General features: G+C 39.8%; 1 protein-coding gene across 2 annotated transcripts in view; it reads right to left on the reverse strand.

Annotated features, from left to right (window-relative positions):
• The window catches only part of NALCN (sodium leak channel, non-selective), a gene marked incomplete at both ends in the record, with an annotated part of 233,725 nt that overhangs the window by 79,048 nt on the left and 127,932 nt on the right, over nt 1-26,745 (reverse strand). For both annotated transcript variants that reach the window (XM_082304488.1, XM_082304487.1), the window contains 2 exons: nt 16,074-16,148; nt 21,599-21,736. In XM_082304488.1, the coding sequence (XP_082160614.1) occupies nt 16,074-16,148; nt 21,599-21,736 (213 nt within the window). The remainder of the gene's footprint in view (nt 1-16,073; nt 16,149-21,598; nt 21,737-26,745) is intronic.

The following is a 26,745-nucleotide window of genomic DNA, read 5'->3' on the forward strand; positions in this document are numbered from 1 at the left end:
AAAAGGATCTGTTGAAACTCTTACCATCTCTTACAAATTACAACTTTCAACAAGTTTCCACAAATATTCTTCTACTTTTTTTACTAATACTTAAACGCATTACAGACTTTTAAGTCAGTTTTTCAAGACGGACACATTTTGAAAGAAAATATAAGTGGTGCCAAATACAAATGAAGATCACATTATGGCACTCACAGAGAAAATGTTCTAGTAATAATTTGTTACAACTCCTGAGCTCCTATATAAGCTACAGCTTCAGTAAATGGTAAAGTTTGATTTCCTAGAACTGAATCAGAAAATAATTTTCTTCTCATCATTTAAAATAGAAACATATTCTAAGAATTTTGAGAGAGATTCACTAACTTTTTAAATGAGAAGAAGAAAAAGAAGAAGAGGAAGAGGAATAGGATGAAGGACAGTCCAGAACCATAGAGCTGAGGTACAGTTTTATACTGTGGAGAACTGCATCCTATATATCGCATGAAAATTTGGTGTCCCTTGCTTCTTGAATGGCTTTAATCTAAGCCTATGATATCTTTATAGGATGCGGTAAATGGGTAAGACCTGACATTGTGAAGTCTTTTTAGAGCAGCTTTATGCAGATCTGTTGATATCACAATTCAAAGATTAAAAATGACAGCCAGCATTAACAGTTTTGGTTCCTAGAGTAGCTCTGGCAAGTCTTAAAATTACTTGCAGCTATCGCAAGCAGCTTGTTTTCTCTCAGCTCATCTAAATCTTTTCATGAATCCAGAGTTAGTTGATACACATCAGGAACTTACTCAAGACATATAGTGAAACAATGAAAGCATTACGTTTTCCTCTTCTGTTATCCACATGACTATCCAGACCCAAAGGCACATACTTAACATAAGGAGCATTCTGAAACAATAGGCTATTGAATACAGTTACCTTGTTCAATACAACGTTTTTTTTTTTTCTGGCTAATGTTGGTAAAAGTGTCAACTGCTTAAAGAATAATGTTGATATAACACACTGATGTTTTAGTTGTTCCTAAGTAGTGCTTGCACTAAGTCAAGGACTTTTCAGCTTCTCATGCTCTACCGACTGAGAAGGCTGGAGATACACAAGAAGCTGGGAGGGGGCACAGCCAGGACAGCTGACCTAAACTGGCCAAAGGGCTGTTCCATACCATATGCCATCATGCTCAGCATATAAAGCTGGGGGAAGAAGAAGGGGGGGAGGGGGGGCACGTTCAGAGTTATGGTGTTTCATCTTCCCAAGTGACCGTGACGTGTGATGGAGCCCTGCTTTCCTGGAGATGGCTGAACACCTGCCTGCCCATGGGAAGTAGTGAATGAATTCCCTGGTTTGCCTTGCTTGTGTGCGCAGCTTTTGTTTTACCTATTAAACTGTCTTTATCTCAACTCATGAATTTTCTCACTTTTACCCTTCTGACTCTCTCCCCCATCCCACTGGGCGGGAGTGAGCGGCTGTGTGGTGCATAGTTGCTGGCTGGGGTTAAACCACAACACTTCACTATTGCAGATGTTCTGGTTTCAGAATAATGCAGTCTTGCACTTTAAATATCAAACCACACATGGTTTGGGCTGCAGATAGCTGTGTAACTGTGCTTTACTCCAAAACCTGAATTGTTACAGTTTGGTTTTTTTAACAGGGAGAAAGGGAGGATCAAGGACTCTTCCAATACATTATTTTCTTTTCCCTAGCACAGTCCTCTTTAAAATGGCTTGCTTTCCAAGGAGTCATTTCCTTCCCAATAGGAAAGTACTTTGCTTTTAATAAGTCATGCATGATAGTGTGGCGAGGAGTTCACAGACCACTGGCTAGCTGCCACATGAACATTTTCTGTGAGAAACCAGGGTTCTGCATGGGGAAAAAAAGCCATGTAGAGCCTTAGTTAGTTATGTGCTTTAATTTTAACAGAGATGAAAATAATTGCTTTTTAGAGCTCTCTTACAGCGTGTAATTATATTTTCTCAATTCCCAAATCCACATTAAGGAAAAGCTTTTACTTTTGCACAGTTTCAAGAACCCCATTTCAATTATCCTTCATACCAGACAATCTAGACTTCCTTCTCCTACTGGAACCAGGCTTAGGCAGAACTTCTTGGCCTTACTCATGGTACTGGAGCACATGGGCTTCAGTTTGGCCAACAGTCAGATTTTGACTTCTCTCTGTGACCAGTTCTGCCGAATAAATCACTTTGTTAGCCCTCACCTCTGCAAAGCTCTCACAGGGGTTTAACTACGAAGATTTCTTGACCAAAACAAAGGTAAGGATCAATGCAGAAATACTTCTTCTTAGAAGTTCACAGTGAAAAGTTAAAGAAAAATAAGCAGGGCACTTTTAGTTCAGGTTGCTTTCTTCATTTGTTCTGCAGACAATAATACAAAAAGACAGCAGCAGGAGTGTCTGGCAGAAGCTATAAAAATAGCATGTATTTTCACTAGCTAGAAAACTAGTGAGCTGTTTCAGTTGTAAGAACTGCTTTACATGAAGAGATGATGAATATCTGGAGGGCAAGAGTGTATGGAAACTAAATTTCATAGCTTAGTATCTAGAAACAGTTAAAAAAGCAAACAAAAACTGGAAAGGTATAAATATACAGAGAGACCGCTTCAGCAAACATCATGAATGCATACGCAAGAGGCTGGTAGCAAAACCTTGGCCTTTTATTCCTGTTCATCTGATTTCAACAGAATGACAACAACAAAAAAACCCCAAACCTGAAAATTAGTTAAAATTTGCAACCTTCCTCAGCACTCAAAGTAGAAACATGCTATGTGTGAGAGAGACAAAAAAACTAATGGAACATTAGGTTGCAGACCTGACTTCTCTATTTAGTTAGGAAAAATCAGTGTACTGCTCATTTTTATCTCTTTGCCAGTGTCACTTCCATATTGGAAACCTAGTTTGTGTGAAAGCTTTCTTTCACATCAGGAATTTCAGCAATAAGTATTTGCCTTCGACACAGAAACACTGATAAACAATTATCAGAAGGACGTTTTAGTCCAAGAGAGAGTAGTGATCATTCCCAGAGCAAGAGCCAACTTTAAAAATCAGAGATACCTTGAAAGGTTTCAAGGAAACCAGTGCTGCATCTGTGAATTTATGGAGGCTCTCTTAATAAACAGATGGTTGTTTTGCAAATTTCCAACAATGGGAGGATGTGTAAATTCCCTTGACAATGATTGCGGAGAAGTGACTACAGGCAGTACAAATGTATGATCTAATGTAAACAAAAGACTGCACTAACTGTGTCTGGATATGAGAGAAAAAGAACCAGCAGTTGAGAAAATGGGAACCATGACGATGGCTGAGGGAAGAAAGGTGCCGAGCATATTGGCAAGAATACTGGAGTGCCATAGTAAATAAAAAAAAATTCCCAGTATCTTGATATTGATGCAGCAATACTGGTTAACATATCATTGCAGGGAATGTAAGACGGATATCCTCAACACCACTGGCAGTACAGTGAGAGCCTTATTCTCTGGGGAAGCAATTATTTGTATCTTTGTCTTTTAAGACCAAACATAACTACAAAAACTTAGTAGGATACATTAAAACGTGTGTCAGCCACATTTCTGACATACTCCCATAGCAAATGGTGAACACCTGCTTTCACACAGACCACACTGCCTTTTCCTCTGACCATGCCTTTTGCTCCACAAGCGAGCCAGGGCCTCTATTTCCTTCTGAGCCAGCCCAGGTGGAAGCTGGGAACCTCTACAAAGATCCTGTTGGATTTGTGCCGTGCACTTTTAGAAAACTAACTGAAATGCCAACGCCAGGGACCTGCTATTTTATGAACCTAAGTTCACGAACGAGGAATTCGTTCTCTGCTGTGAGTGAAAAGAGATGATCAGCTTTGAACGTTGACTTTTATCCTTCTTTCTTGCCATTATCATCTAAGTCCCTAACCTAAATTAGGATCCCAACCTAGGAACTTCAGTAAGATGCCTAGCGTTACACACCGTGATTTTGGGCCTCAGTAATGTAAAAGCACCCATACGATTAAATGTCAATGATGAAATGCGTTTTCTTAATTCATTAAAGTGGGAGATTCATGTCATTTAACTTTATCCATTGAAAATCAGGCCATTTGCCTAATTAGTTGTCTAGACTCCCTCTGTAACAGAAAAAGAGAGGACCCAACCTGGATGGGATGAATCATTCCCTGGAGGGTAACTATGACTACAGGCAAGCGCAGATGACTAGCTTAGACTACATGTCTAACTTTTTGCATGGCTAACAAGGTGACATGAATCCTATCCTTTGACACTTTAGAAAATTCCAGCCTTTATCTAAAAGAATGAGAATTTTTTTTCCTCATATATAACTGTACCCAAACTTGAGGATAGTTCCTTCTAAACTTCTGAGTGTTGGATTAACTATAAAAGCATTAAAACTTTTGTTATGCTGCTTACTGCGTAAGCACACACAATTCTCATGATTTATTTTTTCAGTGTATGTCAGAAGATACTATTACTTCTTTCTTAAAAAAAACTGCATTATTTTAAGTGCACAAAGTTTTTTATTCTTGGGAGATTTCTTTTACACAGATTAAAAATGTGAATCAAATTGCTCTGACTTAGATATGAAAAGCACAGACACTGGAAATATTTTTTAACTGCATCAAAATAATAATTGCATAATCAATCAATCAAACTTGCTTTATCCTGACTGACATTAACCAAAATTTCGCTTATGTATTCTCGCATGAAAGGGAGCAGTGTCAAATTCATATTCAGAATATTTGTGCCAGAATTATCTTGAACAGTGTTCAGAAAACATCAGATACTCTCCCTTTAGATAGTAGGAGGCCAGAAGTTTCAGTATAAATCAGGGACTGTCTAACCTAAGTACTCAGTAATGAAGAAGCAAAAGTAACTGCTTAGCGAGAAAAAAAGAACTGTTAATTGCTCTGTTTCCCTGACAACAAAGCCAGAAAAAACAGGGTAGATTTTAAGACCAGGGAGATTAACACCTAAAAATGAACTTTTTTTTTTTTTTTTTTAATTCTTTTCAAAGACCTCTGTACCGTGCTGCTGTAGTTCTGGACAATTAGGTGGTAGTGGATCCCAGTATAGACCTCCCCATGCCCCCCATCACCACCACCAAAAATAAAAGAGTACTATGGAACTAGATTCCATGATAGTTCTGCCGTTTTTGATGGCACCCAACTCCTGATTAACTTTCTTCTACTGCAATTGCTCCTTCTTAGCTGACAGATTGCCTAAAGGTTTCCTTTTATGCTTTTGCTATGAATGTTCTGTCAAGACCACTAACATTTGTTGAACCACCTTTTTTTTGCAAAGCTTCTAAGCATTTCAAAACCCGACTCTGAACCACTGGCATCAAATTGAGCTGTTCAGACATTAACCATTGTTGAAAACAAGAATCTATCTCAACAGACAACACCACCAAAGAAGCTATTGTTATCTCCAAGCTTCCTTGTTTATGAAAGTTTCTGTTTTCAACAACAAATAGATAAAAGTGAGATTTAAAAAAGAGAAAACGAACATGCTAAATGTGTTATTTTTAAAAGCACAGAGGCAAAATAATAGAATTCTAAAGGTAGGACTGTTTTTAAAAAACATATATAGTATAAGTAGATATATATACCTCTGCAGCCTACTGCATTTGCTGCTTCGATATGGATTCAGGGGGAAAATAATCTTGTATATATTTCATGGTGTGGAGAAGAACTGAAGGGAAAGGAGCATGTACATCTGAGAAGTACCTTCACTGGTGAGAGTGAGAATTTCATTAGATTAGAAGAATAATGTCCCTACTGCCTACTCTTGTTTACTCCTCCAAAAATTTCTGTTGCTAGGTAATAAGGCATGTATTGGGGAAATATTTTTAGCAATGAATGCCATCTGTACTCATGTTGTGAGTGTGCACTAGTAAGTACAGACAGCACACGTGTGACATGACAGAAATCTGATCTTCCTTAAGGAAATATTCTTCTGAAGCAGCAAAACTACGCTTACGTGAGATTTCAACAATTTAAAGTGGACGGATGCTCCTGATTGACTTGAGGGGCCTAAGCATTAGAACAGACTTTGATTCCTCGCCATACTGGGAATTTATGTATGAAGCCAGAGATGTCACTTCTTCAGCTTTGATTCTCCAGCTGTAAAATAGGAACACGATAATCTTGTCTAATATAAACTGTAAGATAAACCCTCCAAAGTTAGCAAGGTAAACTGGGGTTGTTATCATAAGCATAAGGCAAATCAAGAACATTTTCTATTTTAATACTGTTAAAATTATATCTATTTTATCAGTAGAATTCCAGGAAATAGAATTACAGAAGTAAGATTACATGGCCAAGGAAGTTAGGCCACTGCTTATACTCAGAGATGCTTGCTCTTTCCCTTGTGGAAATACAACTCAGTAAAGTGGCGGCACATATGGTTTTAGCCACCAAGGGGCTATATGAATTTAGTCCCTCTTTATGCTATTTGCAAGTCACTTCTGAAATCCCATTCAGATTATGGAACATTAGGGGCATATGAATGAGTGCACTGGGTTAGGTCCAAGGCCCATTTCACCAGTACTCTGTCTCTGACAAGGACCAGCAGAAGACGTCTGAGAAGTAAGTATAAGAACAGATCAAATACAGAGCAATTATACTTCCTGCATGCTTTCCTAGCTTTGACAACCTCTGAGGCTGAAAGCTACATCTAAACTATCAGCCCTTATAGGATTTTTATTCCATTAATTTGTCTTAAAGTTAAACCAATTTGATTTGATTGAGTGCTCTCTTATTTTCTTATGTTGTAAGAAGTAACATAGTCTTCTCCTATTCAACTTCTCACGTTTCGCGACTTCATATAACTGTCTTAGCCTCCTCCTCAGTCACCTCAATTTACATGCTGAAGATCATCCTCATTATCCTTTTCTGTACCTTTTCTAGGTTTAATATATCTTATTTTTAAAAAGATGGCATGATCTTACCTGCATGCAGTATTCAAGACAGGGAAGCATCTTGGATGTATATGGCAGAACAGGAATGTTTTCACTTCTGTTTAACAATTTTCTCTAATCATTTTCAACAATATGTGTTTGCCTTCTCTTTTGGTAAGCACTGAAGTGACATGATAGAGAATACCTCCAATGACTCAAAAAATCTTTCTGGACTGGTGATAGCTTAATTAAAGCCTACATTCATGTATTTAGTAGGCTGCTTCTCTTTGTGTATTTATTGACATTACATTTCTTCTGACATTTTATTTCTCAGACACAAAATATGAATACTTCACAGCCAGCTTTAATTTTGCATGCCTTTACTTTGCATCATCAGCAAACTCTGTCACCTCACTATTCACCCTATTTTCTAGACAGCTTGGGAATACTGAGCAGCACAGGTGCCAGCCAAGATCACCATGGAATTCTACTGGTACCTTTCCTCTATTACGAAAAACAATGATTTATCCCTACCTTTTGTTTTCTATCTTTTCATCATTATGCCACAAGAAAATCTTCCTTCTTAAACTGTGTAAGCTTAGAAGGGATCCACTTTGTACGGTACAAGGAAAGCTGGGATATACACTTGAGAAGTAGTGTTGTGCAGGCATCATTGCTGTTAAGCTACAAACTATGTTGCAGATGAAGGAAAGATGATAGTTCATACAGCTTGGGCAGCCTGAGTATCATCTCATGGTTGGCTTCAAATATTCTTGCAGCCGCCCTACAAACAAAACATACCTCTCTAAAAATTGCCCTCCAAAAGTATCCACTTGTCTTCAATGCCTGGAGAAGGAAACCTGCATGAATATTTCAAACTGCATATACAACTTCGTAATGTATTAGTGAAGTGGGATGAATTCTACCCAGGTGTTTAAAACTCCAGAGCATTTTAAATTAACTTCACTGGCTGCGAAAGCTATTTCAGGGAGCAGGTACTAAAACAGTAGGGTAAGTCCAAAATGGCGTAATCATCAAGGTAAAAGTCAGTTTCTCTGTACAGAATGAGGCTATGGGAACCCTGAAAGTTTACAAAATTCTGACAGGAAACAGAAAAACATAAGAAATAAAGCCACATTAAGGAGGGGACATAAAACTAGACAACAACAGCACATATACAGGCTTTTATACTAATAGTAGAACCCTAAAAAATAACATGACTGAACTAGAATTCCTGTTATTAAAAAACCCACAATGTTGATACAAAAGACATCTCAGAAACTTGGTAGAAGTAACAAGCAGTAGGATCCTACAGAATCAGAATATGCAGAACCAGGCAACCTATTATCCAGACTGATAGTACGCTGCACCAATGAAAGACTGGTGCTATTTGTTACAGCAAATCTACAGTCAATAAAGTGAATAAGGTAAATGCATATACAAACGGCATAGGATCCCTCTGTATTGAAACTGTATGCCTAACTGGAAGAAATATTCTGCATACATGTAGATGAGGCTTAGAAAGTAACTTCAATATGCAAAGTAGTATTAAAGGCCTGAAGACAAGCAGTAATAATAGTGGGAAGCCTTTGTTTACCCTCATGTATGTTTAGGAAAGGGTAGAAGAAAGAGATTAACTTTTTACTCATAAGTGACTCCTCACTGATCTATATAGTCAAAGAACATCTAAGTGAAGAAACACCTCATGGTTCAGTACTGAGCAAGATCTAGTTCATGACATAAATACCAAAAAGCTATTCTGTAACAGTCTTAAATTCAGAATTTTTATTTACAAGTAGAAAGTCAAAACCATCTACTACATTGAATTTAAATTTAAAAAAAAAATACATAAAATCATAAAGCTTTTGAAAAGAAATTTGAAGGAATGGACAAATGACAGAAACTGGGGGGGTGAGGGGGGGTATGGAGTAACTTTAAATGTCCTCTTTTAGAAGTACAGAATACATCTACCACCTACAGAAGAACTTCAAGAAGGTCAAAAAGGCCAGCAATGTCAACTAGAAAGCAAGGAAGGCTTTTAAAAGTAAATGGGTATGTTTCAGAAAGGAAAGCCATATGCTAAGCAAAGAACAGAGTAAAAAGCATAAAGTCTGACAATTTTTTTATAAAATGATAATACAGCAGGTCACGAAATATTTTGAGGGACTACTTTCTAAAGCAATAAAATCTAATAAGGAAGCTTTCAAGAACATACAGAAAGCAGCAAGATCCACAGCGGGTCTAAAAGAGCAACAGACTATTAATTGAGAGTGTTCAGAAAAATAAAACTTTTTGCAAGAAAACAAAATGAATAGTGTCAACCACAGAGGAGGTCAAAGAAGACCATAGACCGTGCCGAAGACTAATCTCCAACAAAAATGTCAGGAGAAAAGCTTTTGCACCATAACTGACACAAGGTCAATTTGTTACTCTCCAAGACCTGATAACACTCACTCAAGACTTCTAAAGGATCTCAGATACAACAACGCTGACATACTAGCCGTGGTGAATAACTTGTCACCTAAATAAACTCAGTAGCGAGAGAAAGGAAAGTGGCAAATGTGATTAACTTTAAAAAAGTGTTCAGGATAGAGCATGGGAAATTAGAAACTAATCAGTCTGATTTCATATCTAGGCAAAAATTGGTAGAAATGCAGTAACAATAGAATTAGTACATATGTGGAAAATATAATGGGAAAAGTTAACACAGCTACTGTAAAGGAAAGTCATACTTCACAATCTGTTAGAGTGCTGAATTTCTAAAAAGAAGGTCCGAACTTTATCACAAAAGGCAAAAGAAATCAAAGAAATCCTTTCAGTTTCTTTTTAGCTTTGGGGCAACAGTTTATGGAGAGGGTGGAGAAGACAGGAATAAAAGAGAAAGATGTTAACATTGTAGCTGATTGATAGATTTCTTGTGCCTAAGATCGATATCACCTGCATTACTGATGCACCAAACGCCACAGAAAGGGGCTTCATGGGAAGATGAGAATGATCAGCCCCCCACCTGGAGGTTAAGTAGCATGTTAGGGTCAGTCTGGATTGCTGCAGAGGATCAAGTTTATTGCACAGACAGATGGTGACTATGAGCTATAGTACAACCCCTTTTCACTTGGCTTGAGCTATCGTGGAAGACATAGATGAGAAGATGATATGTGGCAGAGGATGGGAGACGTATTGCGAATGATCAGAGCTGTAAGAATACAAAGAATGATTCTGATCTTAAGTCAGCTGAATGGTGTCTTGAAAAAACAGACTCTATTCCTATGTGTGCCTGCGGTGCTAAGTAAATCATTTAAATTATCTTTTACAAGTTTTATATTTGTTCTAGATACTTACGAGGGGTACCATAAAAAGGCCAGGAAGGAGATTAATAGTTTTGTCTTCATAGCAAAGCTTGAATACTGTGCAATAAATAATGCACAGGGATCACACACTGTACAATAAAGAAAAAAAATATCGACTAGTGGCTTATTAAAGTGAGCTCTATCTACTCTCTGCACTAAATGAGGCTAGACTTTTGGAAAGAATACTATGTAATGATGTAATTAAAAACTGAATCATGATGTATATCCTTAACTAAATTTGCACTGGCAAATTTAATTCTAAAAGTTTACTAGCTTTTAAACACATTATTTTACAATCTTACTTATAATCTTCTAGTCATTTAATGTGTTTTTGCTTTGGTTTATTCATATTTAAACACATTTACTGAACCGACATGAATACCAACTGTTTACATATCAGTTTACATTTTGGAGTACATTGCAAATATTAACTAATTAGTCTTTTCCCAATCATCTGAAATATAAGTAATATTATTTTTCTTATCAAGTTCAAGAAAAGGAATTAAGACATAATTAAGAAGGACACATCCCAAAAGGGATTATTAGCTAGGTGTGATGTCTGGCTTAAATATATTCTCCTTCCTTCCTTGAAAAACATTCAATATTTCATCATCTGAAAATGCCCTGGGCCTCAAGCTTTACAGCCATTAAAGGCAGGGAAAAAATGCAAACGTGGATGGAAATGCTTTTGAGATCATTACAGTTTCACCATTTTCAACCAATCAACGTCTTTTACATTAACAGTTTGAATTATTTGATTCCTCCCTTGGAACACCATTCAGCTTTTAATTATAGATGTCAAAAATTTTCCTGTGCAGCAATACAGATCTATTTCTTTACAGAAATGGTCTTGATTAAAACCTAACAATTACCTCACAATCCTCCTTCTTCTTACAGTCCATTTTTTTAGTGGAGAATTCAAAATATCACTGAATTAAAAACACCTTCTGCTTTATCTTCTGAGATAAGACAACCAATATTTCAGTATAATAGCGCACAGTCACTATCAGCACTGAGCTTGTGATACCATCACATTTACCGCACAGGAAACCTGTTCTGCTCTAGACACTTAATCAGTTGTCCAGTCATTCAAGTAATTCCATATGATTCAGCTCCAAGAACCAACCTCTTATCTCCTTTCACCTCAGGCATTTTTAAAACATGCAACACTTTGTATAACATTAATTTGTTTCGATAAAATACCAGAAGGGAATACATTCAGTAGTACTGAGTAATAGTCTTTGAAGAGAGGCTACTGTTTAAAGCAACATTTCAAAAGCACAAATACAAGCGACCAAGTGTCATCCACCTTGGACATCTTTATACGTCATAATGGTGTATAATGCATACAGCATTCTGCCAGCCAGCCAAACTGGTATGTCCAATGGCGAAGTGCTGTCCTCTGGTTAAATACCCACTTGGGTCATGGAAACAGACTATCAATGTCATCGTGGTGCCACACTGCATGGCAGCTAGAAGGTCTTGTGACTTATGCAGCGGTTTTATTCTGGCCCAGCACCACACTCATGTAGTGATGCTGCTGCCAGTCTTAAAGCTATGAAGTTGAGGGACCTTTTTTTTTAAATTCTATTTGTGTATTTTAATTGAGTGTGCTCTACTGCTATTACAGAGACAGGATTCCTACCAGGCTAACAAGATTTCAGGCTGACACAGTGGCAAGCATTGCAAGTGGTGGCCTCTCATCATTAGTTTTTGTTCACCAGTTCCAGAGTGGGCTGCTAAAACACGAAGTCATGCTGCTGCCGTTTCATAAGCAAAGGTGTAGACTTTTAAAGTGGTTTATGAATCGAAGATGCTAAGTTTCACAGAAAAGCCGCAGGATTTCACACCCTAAGCTCACTTCAGAAAGTTGATTTGTGCTCCTAACTCACACAGATATCATGAAAATTTTCCTGTAAGATTTTCAGTATGATATGACATTGCTTACCATACATCTGAGACATTTTCATTTCAGATCATTTTACCTCTTGAGACTGGTAAGGAGAAAAATGAATAAACTTGATTGGGTCTACTCATTTTGCATACTCATGACTGTCTGGCCATCCCAAAATAATCTATAAGATCTCTCATTTCATTTTTGTGAGCTCATTAACTAAATCCAGTATTTATATTTGTGGCAAAAAATACCTGCCCTTTTAACTTATTTAAAGTTTGCAATACATACTGATATTTAATACTGCAAGACCAAAAGCAATATTGTTTTCTGTACCGAATTCTATAAAGGAGAATTTAAAGTAATCATACAATAGAATCATAGAATCATAGAATCATTAAGGTTGGAAAAGACCCTTAAGATCATCGCGTCCAACCATTAACCTAGCACTGACAAGTCCACCACTAAACCATGTCCTCAAGCACCACGTCTACCCATCTTTTAAGTACCTCCAGGGATGGAGACTCAACCAGTTCCCTGGGCAGCCTGTTACAATGCCTGACTACTCTTTCAGTGAAGAAGTTTTACCTAATATCCAACCTAAACTTCCCCTGGCGCAGCTTGAGGCCGTTTCCTCTCGTCCTGTCACTTGTTACTTGGGAGAAGAGACCAATCCCCACCTCGCTACAACCTCCTTTCAGGTAGTTGTAGAGAGCAATAAGGTCTCCCCTCAGTCTCCTCTTCTCCAAACTAAACAACCCCAGATCCCTCAGCCACTCCTCATATGACTTGTGCTCTAGACCCTTCACCAACTTCATTGCCCTTCTTTGGACATGCTCCAGCACCTCGGTGTCCTTCTTGTAGTGAGGGGCCCAAAACTGAACACAGTACTCGAGGTGCAGCCTCACCCGTGCCAAGTACAGGGGCACTATCACCTCCCTGGTCCTGCTGGCCACACTATTCCTGATACAAGCCAGGATGCCACTGGCCCTCTTGGCCACCTGGGCACACTGCTGGCTCATGTTCAGGTGGCTGTCAACCAACACCCTGAGGTCCTTTTCCTCCAGGCAGCTCTCCAGCCACTCTTCCCCAAGCCTGTGGTGTTGTGCAGGACCTGGCACTTAGCCTTGTTGAACCTCATACAGTTGGCCTCGGCCCAACAATCCAGCCTGTCCAGGTCCCTCTGTAGGGCCTTCCTACCTTCCAGCAGATCAACACTTCCACCCATCTTGGTGTCATCTGCAAACTTCCTGAGGGTGCACTCAATCCCCTCATCCAGATCATCAATGAAGATGTTGAACAGGACCGGCCCCAATACTGAGCCCTGGGGAACAGCACTCGTGACCGGCCGCCAACTGGATTTGACTCCGTTCACCACCACTCTCTGGGCTCGGCCGTCCAGCCAGTTTTTAACCCAGCGGAGAGTGCACTTATCCAAGCCATGATCAGCCAGTTTCTCCAGGAGAATGCTGTGGGAAACCATGTCAAAGGCTTTACTAAAGTCCAAGTAGACAACATCCACAGCCTTCCCCTCATCCACTAAGCGGGTCACCTTGTCATAGAAGGAGACCAGGTTAGTGAAGCAGGACCTCCCTTTCACAAACCCATGCTGGCTGGGCCTGATCCCCCGATTGTCCCACACGTGCCACGTAATGGCACTCAAGATGATCTGCTCCATGACCTTTCCCGGCACCGAGGTCAGGCTGACAGGCCTGTAGTTCCCCGGATCCTCCTTCCGACCCTTCTTGTAGAGGGGCGTTACATTTGCTAACTTCCAGTCCTCTGGGACCTCCCCAGTTGACCAGGACTGCAGATAAATGATGGAGAGTGGCTTGGCCAGCTCCTCTGCCAGCTCCCTCAGTATCCTCGGGTGGATCCCATCTGGGCCCATGGACTTATGCACATCCAGGTGGAGGAGCAGGTCGGTGACTGCCACCTCTTCGACAACTGGGGCTTCACTCTGCGTCCTTTCTCCATCTCCCAGCTCAGGGGCCTGAAAACCCTGAGGATGACCAGTCTGACTATTAAAGACTGAGGCAAAGAAGGCATTAAGTACCTCTGCCTTCTCCTCATCCTTCGTGGCAATGTTTCCCTCTGCATCCAACAAATGAGGGAGATTCTCCCTGGCCCTCCTTTTGTTGCTGATGTATTTGTAAAAACATTTTTTGTTATCTTTAATGGCGGTGGCCAGTTTAAGTTCTAGCTGGGCCTTCGCCTTTCTGATCTTCTCCCTGCATAACCTCACAACATCCTTGTAATCCCCCTGAGTCACCTGCCCCTTCTTCCAAAGGTGGTAGGCTCTCCTTTTTTTCTTGAGTTTCAGCCAAAGCTCTCTGTTCAGCCAGGCCGGTCTCTCCCCTGCCTACTCGTCTTTCGGCCCATGGGGACGGCCTGCTCCTGCGCCTTTGAGATTTCCTTCTTGAATAACACCCAGCCTTCCTGGACTCCTTTGCCCTTCGGGACTGCCTCCCAAGGGACTCTGTTAACCAGACTCCTAAACAATCCAAAGTCTGCCCTTCTAAAGTTCAGGGTAGCGGTTTTGCTGACCCCCTTCCTTACTTCTCCAAGAACTGAAAACTCTATCATTTCATGGTCGCTGAGCCCAAGACAGCCTCCGACCACCACATCGCCCACCAGGCCCTCTCTGTTCTTAAACAGCAGGTCCAGCGGGGCACCTCCCCTGGTTGGCTCGCTTACCAGCTGCGTGAGGAAGTTCTCTCATTTAACAGATATCAATAGTCTCATTTGTCAGTGCCTTGAAGCCACAGAATATTGGGAAGCAATATTAGTTTGACATATTTCACATATTCAGTGAGCATACATGAAACATACAATCTCTAAATCAACAAATGAGAAGTTTGTAGAAAATGAACAGAATGAATGTAAAAAAAAAAATTAATAAACACATCACTTTTTAGTTTTAAAACTAAAAGAAAAATAATACAGAAGGAAGAAGAAGGGAGTGGTTATTTGGCACATTAGTTTCAATATTACAGTTCAATGTAAAATAACTAAATTGTCTGAATTATTTTTCAAGAATTGAAAGACCATAATTTTACAACAGTTGCTGATGCACCTGAAAGATGAACAGAACCAGCAAACGATGGGTGAAAGAAGGCTATAACCCAAATATTACAACAGAGGTTCCCACATATTAAGCTCTCAATTTGCTATTTCATGCATGAAATAGGCAAATGTTGATGGTTTTTGCTCCTCTTTGCGCAGATTAGAGCACAGCTACATATTTATGTAAAAGCTGAAGATGCCTTCCTCACTGGTGATTTCTGCACAAGGTCAGAACGGCCAACATGAACTCTCTAGTTACATTTTTTTAATGTGATTGTCATTTGGGGCTTCAAGCATGAGAGAATGGCTTCTTGGTAATCTTGGCCCCCAAATCTGGAGAAGCAAGCAAGCAAGTTAAGTTTGCCAAGCATCTTTAGCACTCACTGAACACATTCAACCTAGTTGCCTCTACTGCTTCTTGTCTGTGGACCCTTGCCAGTAGTCCTTGCAGCAGTTCCATGGTGTGCTCATATAGTATCATATAGAATCATAAAATGGTTTGGGTAGGAAGGGACCTTTAAAGATCCAGCTAGTCCAACACCCTTGCCATGGGCAGTGACATCTTTCACTAGATTATAAGCAAAAAGATGACCTAGCTGTGATTTTAAAATTATTTTAATTACATGACTATCTAATTTGATTTTCATTGAATATTTAAACCAATTTCTAAGTCTCTTTTAAAATCTCTTAATTTCTACCTCGCATTGTTTGATGGTCAACTATCTAACAGAATACTGCTATTCTCTTCAACATCTATGGTTTAGTTCATTCTGATGAAGATGTTTCACATATTTTACCATAAAAACACCAGTAAAGTAATGCTTTATTGAAACTACCTCCAAGCACAATAAAAACATGTTCTCACTTGTTTAAGTTTCTTCAGATCTTCATCAAGTTCCAGGTTGTCCAAAATAACAGCAACAAACAAGCTGAGTAGAATCTATAAAACAATTGCAAATTATTTGTTAAAGTTTGTCTTATTTTTCTTAAGAAGTACTACGAAATTACATGGAAAAATGAGGGCCCTACTGATGTAAATGGAAGTCTTGCCTTTGACATCTGTTGAACTAGTATCACCTGCTACTGTGTGTCTGCTAGCCATTTTGCAAGTAGCAAATTGTTTTTTAGCTTATCATATAATTATTATATGAATTTAAAAATTTTGAATTCTAGGTTTTACGACAAATGCCTTATGTATGTTTAACAATATACCCATCAAAACGTATTTCACAGGAAAAGAACATTAAATTCATCAGAAATAAAAAAAAACAAACAACAAAACCCACAAAGCAGAATCCTAAAACAGCTCGTAAAGCTAAGGTGCTTTTCAACTAAGGTGTGAATTTTTAGCACAGAGGCTACCTAACACTTATTTACTTTATGGACTTGATTAATGCTCAGAGTGCCTCTGTGCAAAGTAGCTAACTCCACTTTGAAGAAAAGTAAGCTGCCTCATTATTTGCATGCATTGGGAGCCACAGTATAGGAAATTCACGCACTTTCATTTACTATACATTAAATACTGTGTAGATATGCCTCTAGGAGGAAGAATCCCAGGGGGAAAAAAGTGTATATCAGATTGTCCTGGTTCCAGCTGGGATAGAGTTAATTTTATTTAAAGTTAATTGAATGCTGGAGCACCTCAAAGCGTGTGGTCATGGATAAGCCCATGACAGAGCAGGTACACCCCTGGAGGGACTGCAGCCATGGGTAAGGCCATGTTGGAGCAGCCTTACTTCTGACGAGACTGTGGCTGTGGGTAAGGCCATGCTGGAGCAGGTGTATCTCTGAAGGCATTGTGGCCCATGGAGGAGGCCACACTGGAACAGGTGCACCTCAAAGCAACTGTGGCTGTGAATAAGCTATGCCACAGCAGGTACCTCCCTGGAGAGACTGTGGCTCACAGATAAGACTGCACATGGAGCAGGTACTCCCCTAAGGGACTGCAGTCTGTGGATAAGTCCAAGTCAGAGCAGGGCCAAGGGGAGGAGTTCATTGCAATGTTAAACCCTATGGTCTGGTCCAAAGGGGCCACGGGTGGAGATTGTAATGGATATACCTTTAAATTGCTGCAACCTATGATCTGAGTTGCATGTTATAGGAATTACTATAGCAGGAACCACCTGAACCAATGGAGGAGAAGCCTCAGAAGAAGCAGTGCAAGTGCAGCAGTGACCCAACCTGAGCTGACTTTGGTGCCCAGTAACTCCACACAACACACCACTTCTCCTGTCCTGAGCGACCACCATCACAGATGGAGCCCAAAGTCATGGACTAAGTGAAGTTAGTGAACATTTTGTGGACATTTGTGGACATTTATGGACATTTTACAGGCATTTCACAGGGGTGGTCCATAGACTTAGGGAATGATATCTGTGTATTGTATCAAAGGCTGGGAAGGGGGGTGGGTGGTTAATGAGGATGTACTGGATAGTGTGGGACCTGAGCATGATGTAAATGGTATGGAATAAGGAGTGGATACTGTCCTGGTTTCAGCTGGGATAGAGTTAGTTTTCTTCCTAGTAGCTGCTATCATGCTGTGTTTTGGATTTAGGATGAGAATAATGTTGGTAACACACTGATGGTTTAGTTGTTGCTAAGTAGTGCTTACACTAGGCAAGGACTTTTCAGCTTCCCATGCTCTGCCAGGTGCATGGGGGGCTGGGAGGGGGCACAGCCAGGGGGGCTGATCCAGACTGGCCAAAGCGCTATTCCATACCATATGATGTCATGCTCAGTATATAAGCTGGGGGAAGAAGAACGAAGAGGGGAACATTCAGAGTGATGGTGTTTGTCTTCCCAAGTAACCATTACGCATGATGAAGCCCTGCTTTCCTGGAGATAGCTGAACACCTGCCTGCCCATGGGAAGCAGTGAATTAATTCCTCATTTTGCTTTGCTCGTGTGCGCAGCTTTTGCTTTACCTATTAAACTGTCTTTATCTCAACCCATGAGTTTTCTCACTTTTACTCTCCTGATTCCCTCCCCCATCCCAGTGGGGGGGAGTGAGTGAGCAGCTGTGTGGTGCTTAGTGGCTGGCGGGGGTTAAATCATGATGCAGATTATTATACTTTCCTTGTGTAGAGATACTGACCAGCGGTCAAAGAAGCTGAAAATGTGACTGATGCAGCTGAGAAGGAGACAGAACTAGGAGAGCAAGTATGTAGGCAAGAGAGGATACCATCATTCAGCATATATCCTCAGACAACTTACATCTTAAGGCAGTAAATTTGTATATACATAGCTTTACAGTTGTCAGCAACTTCCAAGGTTTAAGTCTCTGAGGTTCAAGGCAAATATCCTCAAACATACTGAGCTCCTACAGGCAAGCATCAATTTCCTAGAGATATCAGAAGGAATCTAAGCTCTTTTAAAAGAGTTACAGGCCTAAAATATTTCTGTGGTCTTGGACCACTGAGTGACAATCAGAGCAGACATATCTGTCCACCACTGTTGTAAATGAAGTGTAAGTTTACCTGTCATTCAGTCATACCGGAAAATTATTCCCCACCTATATGGAAGATGAAATTTAAGTAGCTTAGTAGACCAGACAAGGAGTTTGGAACTCATCTATTCCAACACAGATGTCTGCATCTGTGCTGGGTGTCTGGACCTTGTTCCAGAGCAGGATTCCCTTTTCCTTCATGAACTATAAAGGTACAGAAGACACGGGAAGGACTCCCACCCATAAATTTATAAAATGTTAAGTGTTCAGAAAAAGAAATGTTCTTTTAATAGGAAACTGGCTTTAGCAATATGTCGAATTTCCTGCAGCTGTTAGAAAAGACATATTATATGCCACATACTTAAACAGTACCTCATACAGTTTTCAATGATCTGACTACTATGAACAGTGGAAGTTAAGATGGCCTTCAGAATGGCAAAGCAAGACAGAGTTCTGATAAAATACATAATCCCTGGCACAAACTACTTTGATCCCTGATTTCTGATGAACAGTTTTGCTATCATTCTGTCAGGATTTTACAGTACAATGTTTTTCTTCTTCAGATGCTTTATACAGTCTATGATACTTGAGTACATGCAGCTCAGAGCATACTAGTTAAGGAAGTACAGTTTCACACTAAAATGAAATATAGTACTCATGAAATGTATCACCACTTACAGCCTTGCTGTTTCATGCACAGATATGTATCAAGGCATCAAGACTTTCATTAACTCCCTTTTCACTTTTTTTCAACAAGAACCAAAGACGATGTACCACAAAAGAAAAATTAAATGCAAACTTGTTATTTGTTTAACTTCCTCTGCTGCCATCTCAACTAATAACAGTCCTCGCTTCCAACAGAGGTTTTGTTTTTTGAGCTTCAACTTTTCTTTGCCTTCTGATGTGAAACCTATTCATTTCTTTCCAAGGCTCTACAGTCTGCTTTGCCAAATGCCTGCAATTATCACTTCTCAATTCTAATCCTCCCCCCTCTTCTGGCTGATGAAAGTCATTTCTTCATTTGACTTCACTCTTGTTATTCACTGATGGCTGTTTATTCTTAGAACTCTTCTTTTTTGTTTTAGCAGCAGCCCAACCGTTTTCGTGCTCCTTTACCACTTCCACATTATTTTCTTTCTTTACGCTCCTTTTGCCTCCAGACAACTCTGTGCTACATAGCTTTTCTCTTCTAGGGTCTGAGGAAGATCTTAGAACAGAAACTAACAACTTTGTAAGGACAGCTAATTCTGCGAAGTCGTCTTAGCAGAGTTTCTTCATCCATGTAAAATTTGCACAGGTGAATGAGAAGGAATGTGTACGCCTATGAAGCAACACAAGGACTGTGTACTTAAATGCAATTTCCCTGTAAAAGAACTGAGGATGGTGTACAGAAAAGTGACTTTGCTCCCAGCAAAATAAGTGCTTTGAGAAAACACATGGAGAAGTCCCAGATGACTCTTTCAAAACATGAAACATAAAGCAGAATACTAAAACTGCACTTACAGCTAAGTTACTTCTCAATTAAGGTGCGAATTTTTAGCACAGAGGCCACCTGACACTAATTTACTTTATGGACTTGCTTAATGCTCATCTAAGAGATAAAAATGGATTCCAGTTCAGACAATGTTCTTGGCAAAGAATCAGAAAAACAGCAATAAGATTCTCTAACCAGTAACTGCTTTCAAATCCATGACCAAACCCCACTTCTCTTTTGCTTTCTATCCCCACTTCCCAAGGAGTTTTGAAGAACACTTCAGCATGAAAAGAAGCATTGCTTTTCCAGACCCCAAGGACTCCTCTGATCTTTGTGAGCAAATTACATGTCCTATATATCTGCTGATACATACATTTGTTTGGCTTATACTTCAACTTGGTTAAGCAGCTCTAAAAGAATTAAATGCCCTTTACTGCCATTTATAAAGTGGTCGAGATTTCAACCCATGTGAAGGAACCTGCTGCATCCAATTACACTCTGATCATTCAGTCTTTAGAAGTGAAACAGGACAGATAAAGTAAAAAAAGTAGGTGGAAACTGATGGAGAGTGTATAAATACAGTTAGTACCTTACATAAGTAGACAGCTGAGCAAAGAAAGAAAATGTAATGACGAAAGCGAAAATATGAATGAAGGCATCAAAAACTGCAATGAATGCAAAATACAAAAAGAGCAAAATTAGGAGTGAATTAAGGGTGGCTAAAATGGTTATTCCCCTTACTGTGGTATATTCTCTGTGTTGGTACTCAAAATACAGTACTAAGTCCTTATTGATACAGGATATTCAAAAAGCTGTTTCCCTTACCATTTTGTCTATACAAACTGTATACATACAGTACATACCTATAGGCATACGGTCTATACAAAACTGTAATCATCCCATTTGAAATGCATACAGATACGCATTTAGATATAATCCCCATTGCCATTCATGTGCAGGAACTGCTTTATTAATTCTCATCCTTTTATTGCTTGATATACTATATAATATATTTTCCATACATTGATTTTGCATTAGACAACAGGAAAGCAGTTATTTCTGGTTAAGAGTTTGCATCCTGAGGCTTTACATTTCTCACTTTAATTACTGTTGCAAAGAGAATGCAATGGAAGTTGAGGAGACCATTTCTACGTGATAAATAAAAGCTCTTGTTTCACTCTACAATCATCAGAACTGTGAAGGTACAAGACAGTTAACAATTATATTATTAGTCTAGCAGTGTGACTTGGATCTTATGAAGAACAACATCTCACATCAAAACAAAGGCTCACCACCTTATGCCACATGAAGGGTAAATTCTGCCACATCAAAGAACTAATCCTAAAGCCCTCTATGCTGAAAATGAGCATCACAATTAGTTTTAACCAGCTGAGAAAAGTAAGTAATACAAGAGCTATGAGAATAATTCAAAACAAAGAAAAGCACAGCACACTTGCAAGTCAGAACTTACCAGAGTAGCAAAAAGATGATATAGTATAAAATAAATGGCAACTACTGGTGCCCACATATGTCCTACAGCATTCAGTGTCTGATCCATGACATCCACCCATCCTTCCTGTGTCAGAATCTGAAACATTGACATGAATGCCTGCAAGAAAAAGAATTATGAACATATTAACAATTCAAAAATTATATTACTATGGTTTTATAGACACGTTCCTCAAGTTAATTCAGCAGAGCAGAACAGCTGTTTTGGTTTGTTTTTTAAATCTTAATAAACAAAGGTATATAAATTTGTAAAGTCAGGTGAAATGCTATTCCAGAGCTAATGGAGAAATAAAGGAGCTTAACCTTTGACAGAACTGTAATCTGCAACTTGTAAGCATAGTACTAGCTCCATTTGCCCATATGAAGGACTTTTTGGTTTCCTCCAGGGCTGAGAAAATAGGAGAAACATCCTTAGCATCAGAGAGCATTGTTTTGAATGTTATACAGTATTGTAATTTTGTGATTATGCTTATTCTTTAGTGTTACCTCCCTATAAATATTATTCTTTTGTGTTATCTCTCTATAAATATACCTATAATAAAGTGTTATAATTAAACGTGACCATACATTTATATTATCTTAACAGCAGAAGCATTCTAGGCATTCCACAGAAGACTAACCAATACAAGGCAAGGTCACAGTTCTTCCACCCGTTTCAGTCAGTCAGATTCTTTCCCTATACATTTTGTAAATAGCATTTTTTGCGTAACTGTTCCTGCAACATTTTCAAATCCCTTTGGACCAGGGGTGCGTGTCAAAAATAGAGGGAATAATGGAAATGTTTCAACCAGCTGTCTTTGGTGATAGGACTATATGAATCCAGGTAAGCCCTAGAACCCATATTTAAACCTTTGAAACTCCAACTTCAGCCTACAGCACAGACCAGAATCTAACTCAACACGACCAGTGTGTGAGCATGACAGGTACATCATACACACACACTGAGGACTGTGATCTGCCTCAGCCACAGAAGTTTGACTACGGTATCAAAGTAAAGTGTGGATCTTGATAGCCCTAAATCTCTCAATGAGGCCAAACCATTGCACAAGTTTCCTTTGCTTTTGCCTGACATCAAAGGTACTGTCTTTCCAGACAGCAAGGATCAAAGCTGATATCTTACTGAAGTTTAATACGTAACAAAAAAGTGTTAGAAACTGAAGACATTAACAATGCAGCTTCCAGATAACAGGATTCCTCAAATTCAAAATGTTGACACAGTGATAAAGGTGTGTTTGTCTATGCTCAGTGTGCCTGACACCCCCAGCAACAGCAGATAACACAGTAATGCACTTGGTGCAAAGAGAAAAGGACTCTTCTTGTCACACCCATGATAAAACAGTACCTAGAGAACCCTTCACATCAACTTACCCTAAGCACAAATGCATGCTGGAAAAGCTGAAAACACGTAGATATATAAACTTACGTGCTTGAAAACCAATAGAATTGGTTCTAATTAATTTTTAAAGCTGCCAGCAAAGCTAGTCGGGGAGGAGACTTCAAGTTTATATTACTAATATTAACTACAGGCAAGTACTTTGCTTGGGCTCCTTATCAAGTTTGCAGAGTTTTTCAAACAAAACAATGTCTTCTCTAAGCAGTTTCTCCCAATGCAAACAGGACCCTTGGGGTTACACCCACACCCTTAAGGGAGTCCACTCCAGGCCGTAATTTCTACCCTGCAGTGTAGGCCAGTTTACTCTAGAGCAGATCGTCCATGTGCATGCATATAGCACTTGGTCCTGCATCTCCTCCTGGCCCTATGTGATGTCCCCATGGCCAAAACACATCATTAATATTTGGTGACAAGGAGCTGGTTCCATCTATCTGAAGTAATGGTAAGGATGTGGCATAGCTTGCCACACTAGTGTTTCCGTATAGTGAAATCAAGGGTGTATGCTACATGCTTAAAATTTGAAAGGAGGGCCTGCAAGTGCAAAGCTTGCGTGGGTGGTGTCGGAGGGCTGAGTAAGGCAGGGACAATCTAATCTGGTGCATCTTGTTATGCAAGGCACTGCGTAAAAGGCACTGCCTTCTTGGAGTGCCCAGCCGAAGAGAACTATACCCCTGCCCGTGCCCAGGGATTGCCTCCGAGAGAGTTTGCTGGAAGCAGGAAGAAAGTTAACAGCTAAGCAGTATCAGTGTCAGGAGGCCAGTGCTGGAGCTCAGTGTCTGGCCCTCTTTCATTGACCACTGATAAGGATCCTAGGACTAAAGCTTTTTCTCCTCTGTCCATTATAACTAGTACATATTTTAAAGTACAAAAATTGGATCATGTGGCCTCTAGGTCACATTCAGAGGAAGAACTGTGCATTTTCACTCGGTTAGGGGGGGTCCCAAACATGCAGCTGCTAAGGGTTTTGTAAAAAATTTGCCTGCTGGCTCTCACAAAAAACCCACACTAGAATCCAGCTCGGTTTCTTATTGCTGCTATGTTCTGTGGCACTCTGAAGCAGACAGAAGCATAAACACACTGTTAGGCTAAGACCAAGGAGTTTGAGAGCTATTTTTACAGATGCTTTTCAGACTTAAATCACACTAATCAAATTTTCAGAGGTGATTAAGCCTACAAGTTCAAATCACTCACAAGAAGTGAAGCTAAGGTGTACATAGAACAGATCAATGCATCCAAGTGAGCAATTGCACAAAGTGAGAGATGAAGTTAAACTTAAGACTTTAATTTCTACATCAGTAACATCTTGACCAAATGTAATGTCCCAGCCTTTCCTTTGAACACACAGATCCCGCAGAGAACAAAGGCTAGCATAAACTAGAAGCAGCAGAGAAAACTGCTCGCAACTACTTTTCTGTAAATCCTGTATGTCAGCTAAAATCTTTGCTCTGTCATGTGTTAGAAGCGCCCAGATAGAGGGGCTGGAATTTGCAGTGCCCTCCACTTGCATGTTCCTGCCAGTAACCTTGGCCTTAACTAGCATGCTGCTGACCCGTGGCCAATCCTGCCTCGGACCTGACCCCTTTGAATTAGTGCCCCCGTCACAACCACACACACAGACTCCTTACACTGCACAGAATTGCAGCCTCGTATCAGTGATTCCTTTCCTTACAAAAAGTCATTATAAGGGTCCTGCAAAAAAAAGCCAACAAAACACCAACAAGTGTTGCTCTGCAAAATACCTCAAGTCTCTCCCTGTGCAAAACCTGCAGAGAAGGAAACACTGGAGATCTTTAGCTCAGGACAAGCCTTCTGTAGCCAGAGGAGCATGCGTGAAACAAGCAGCAAATTCAGCCTCCGTTATAGCTGCCAGTGGTGCTTGAGGGTGAAGAAGACAACCAGCCCATCAGTGCCCAGCACCGCTTCTCAGCTTCCCTTTGTGAGGGGGAGGTGAAGCTAAACCAGCAGTCGCTGCTCCCCTGCACCCAGAGCATGTTCGGAGCCAGCAGCGGTCGTACCTGACTGCTGTGACACTCCTTGCGGAAACATAAGGTGGGCACGACATTAAGTGCCCTACGGCTGGCTTTAAAAACACCTGAGGGACTGGATAATTGAACCAGTGCAGTATCCTTTCTTCTGAATCACACTAAATTACTATAGTTTATTGCTTTTTAAAAAGATACATTTTAATTAATTCTTCAACGTATAAAGACACCTCCAATACTATGTTGTGGACCCCTCATTAATACAAGCACTAGATTCACTTGGAAAAGACATTGTTTTAATGTCATAAAAATCTAATCTTCCATCTAAGACAGCTGCCCATAAAGCTTATAGTTATATAAAATGGCCTTTCAGTATAATTTAAACATTTTATTATAACATTAAAGTCCAATATATGAGAAAACATTAGTTTTAAGAAATATGGCACTGCACAATGAGTATGTGCTTCACACCCAGCAATCTCCTTTGGAGCAAGTTATTTTTAGTTGAAAGGTATACTTCCCACTGTTTATTTTAAAATTAATTTGAAATGCAACTAGCTGACAGAATCAACATCTGTGAAGATGATACTTAGAGATTTATGCAAATGGTGATTTTCTGAATTAATTTGTGTTATAGAAAAGACTGTCAATTTCTTTGAGTATTTATGCCCTATTACTTAATTAGCTGTTTTGATGATGGAAGTCAAACTACCTTTTTATTTATAGTGGAAGATTGGCAAAGGTTTGTTGGAAGTGCCAGTTCTGATATCTCGTCCAACTATTACAAGGGTGGTACCATACAGATTACTACTTACAGTCATAATGTACTTGACTTGTAACTGCTGCTTATCCATAAAGTATTATGGGCCAAATCCCAATGGCCTTATTCATGGAAGCAGTCCTGCAATCAGTGGGATTACTCCTGCAAATTAAGCTAAGAAGATTTAGGCCAGTGCTGTGAAATGCTTGCAATCTGTTCTACCTGTGTAAACATAGCTTTTTCTCCTAACATAGCCATGAGTGCTCAATAACACCCTGCAAGAAGAGTAGCCGTCCAGTAAAAATGTGGAGATGGTAACTGCATCAGAGAATTAAGACTACATTATTCAAATTTTTAATGGATGATGCTTAGGTTGAACTAACATTTCACAACTTGAGCTTCCTCCAAGCTCAAGGCTAGGAGTGAAGTTCCGGTTCTGCTGAAGACTGGGGGATTTTTGCCGCTGAGATCAGTTGGGCCTGGCTTTCATCTTGTGTTGACCCATTGAAAAGAGGAGCAGAATTCCCAGCTTTGTAACTTGAGATATCGAGTAGTCAGCACATGGCCTCAAACCCCAAGAGAAACCAGGGCATGGAACTCAGAGACACTAATAACGTGTTTTGTTTTCCATACAGTGATTTTTAAAATTTTTTAGTGGCTGCATTACACTGATGCCTTTGAACAGACACACACCCCCCCCCCATTCCTTCTCTGGGGGGCCCAGCAGCCCCTCATCCTTCTCATGGCTCAGGATGTGCAGCCCAAGAAGACGTACAGAAATAGAGATGGCGGATCGGTTAGAAACAGTATAGCAAACCTCTGTATTTTTATACTTAGCATTAGAGAGAAAGCCAGTCCATTTGGGAAGTTGCAATGGCCAAAAGAAGGGTGAAATTTGTAGCCATGGCAACACTGAGCTTGTGCCTATTGACTGTTGTCAGGAAACCATGTGAAAACATGCAATTTAGAGGCAT

Source organism: Platalea leucorodia, assembly GCF_965183815.1.
Source record: "Platalea leucorodia genome assembly, chromosome: 2".
NCBI lineage: Eukaryota > Metazoa > Chordata > Aves > Pelecaniformes > Threskiornithidae > Platalea > Platalea leucorodia.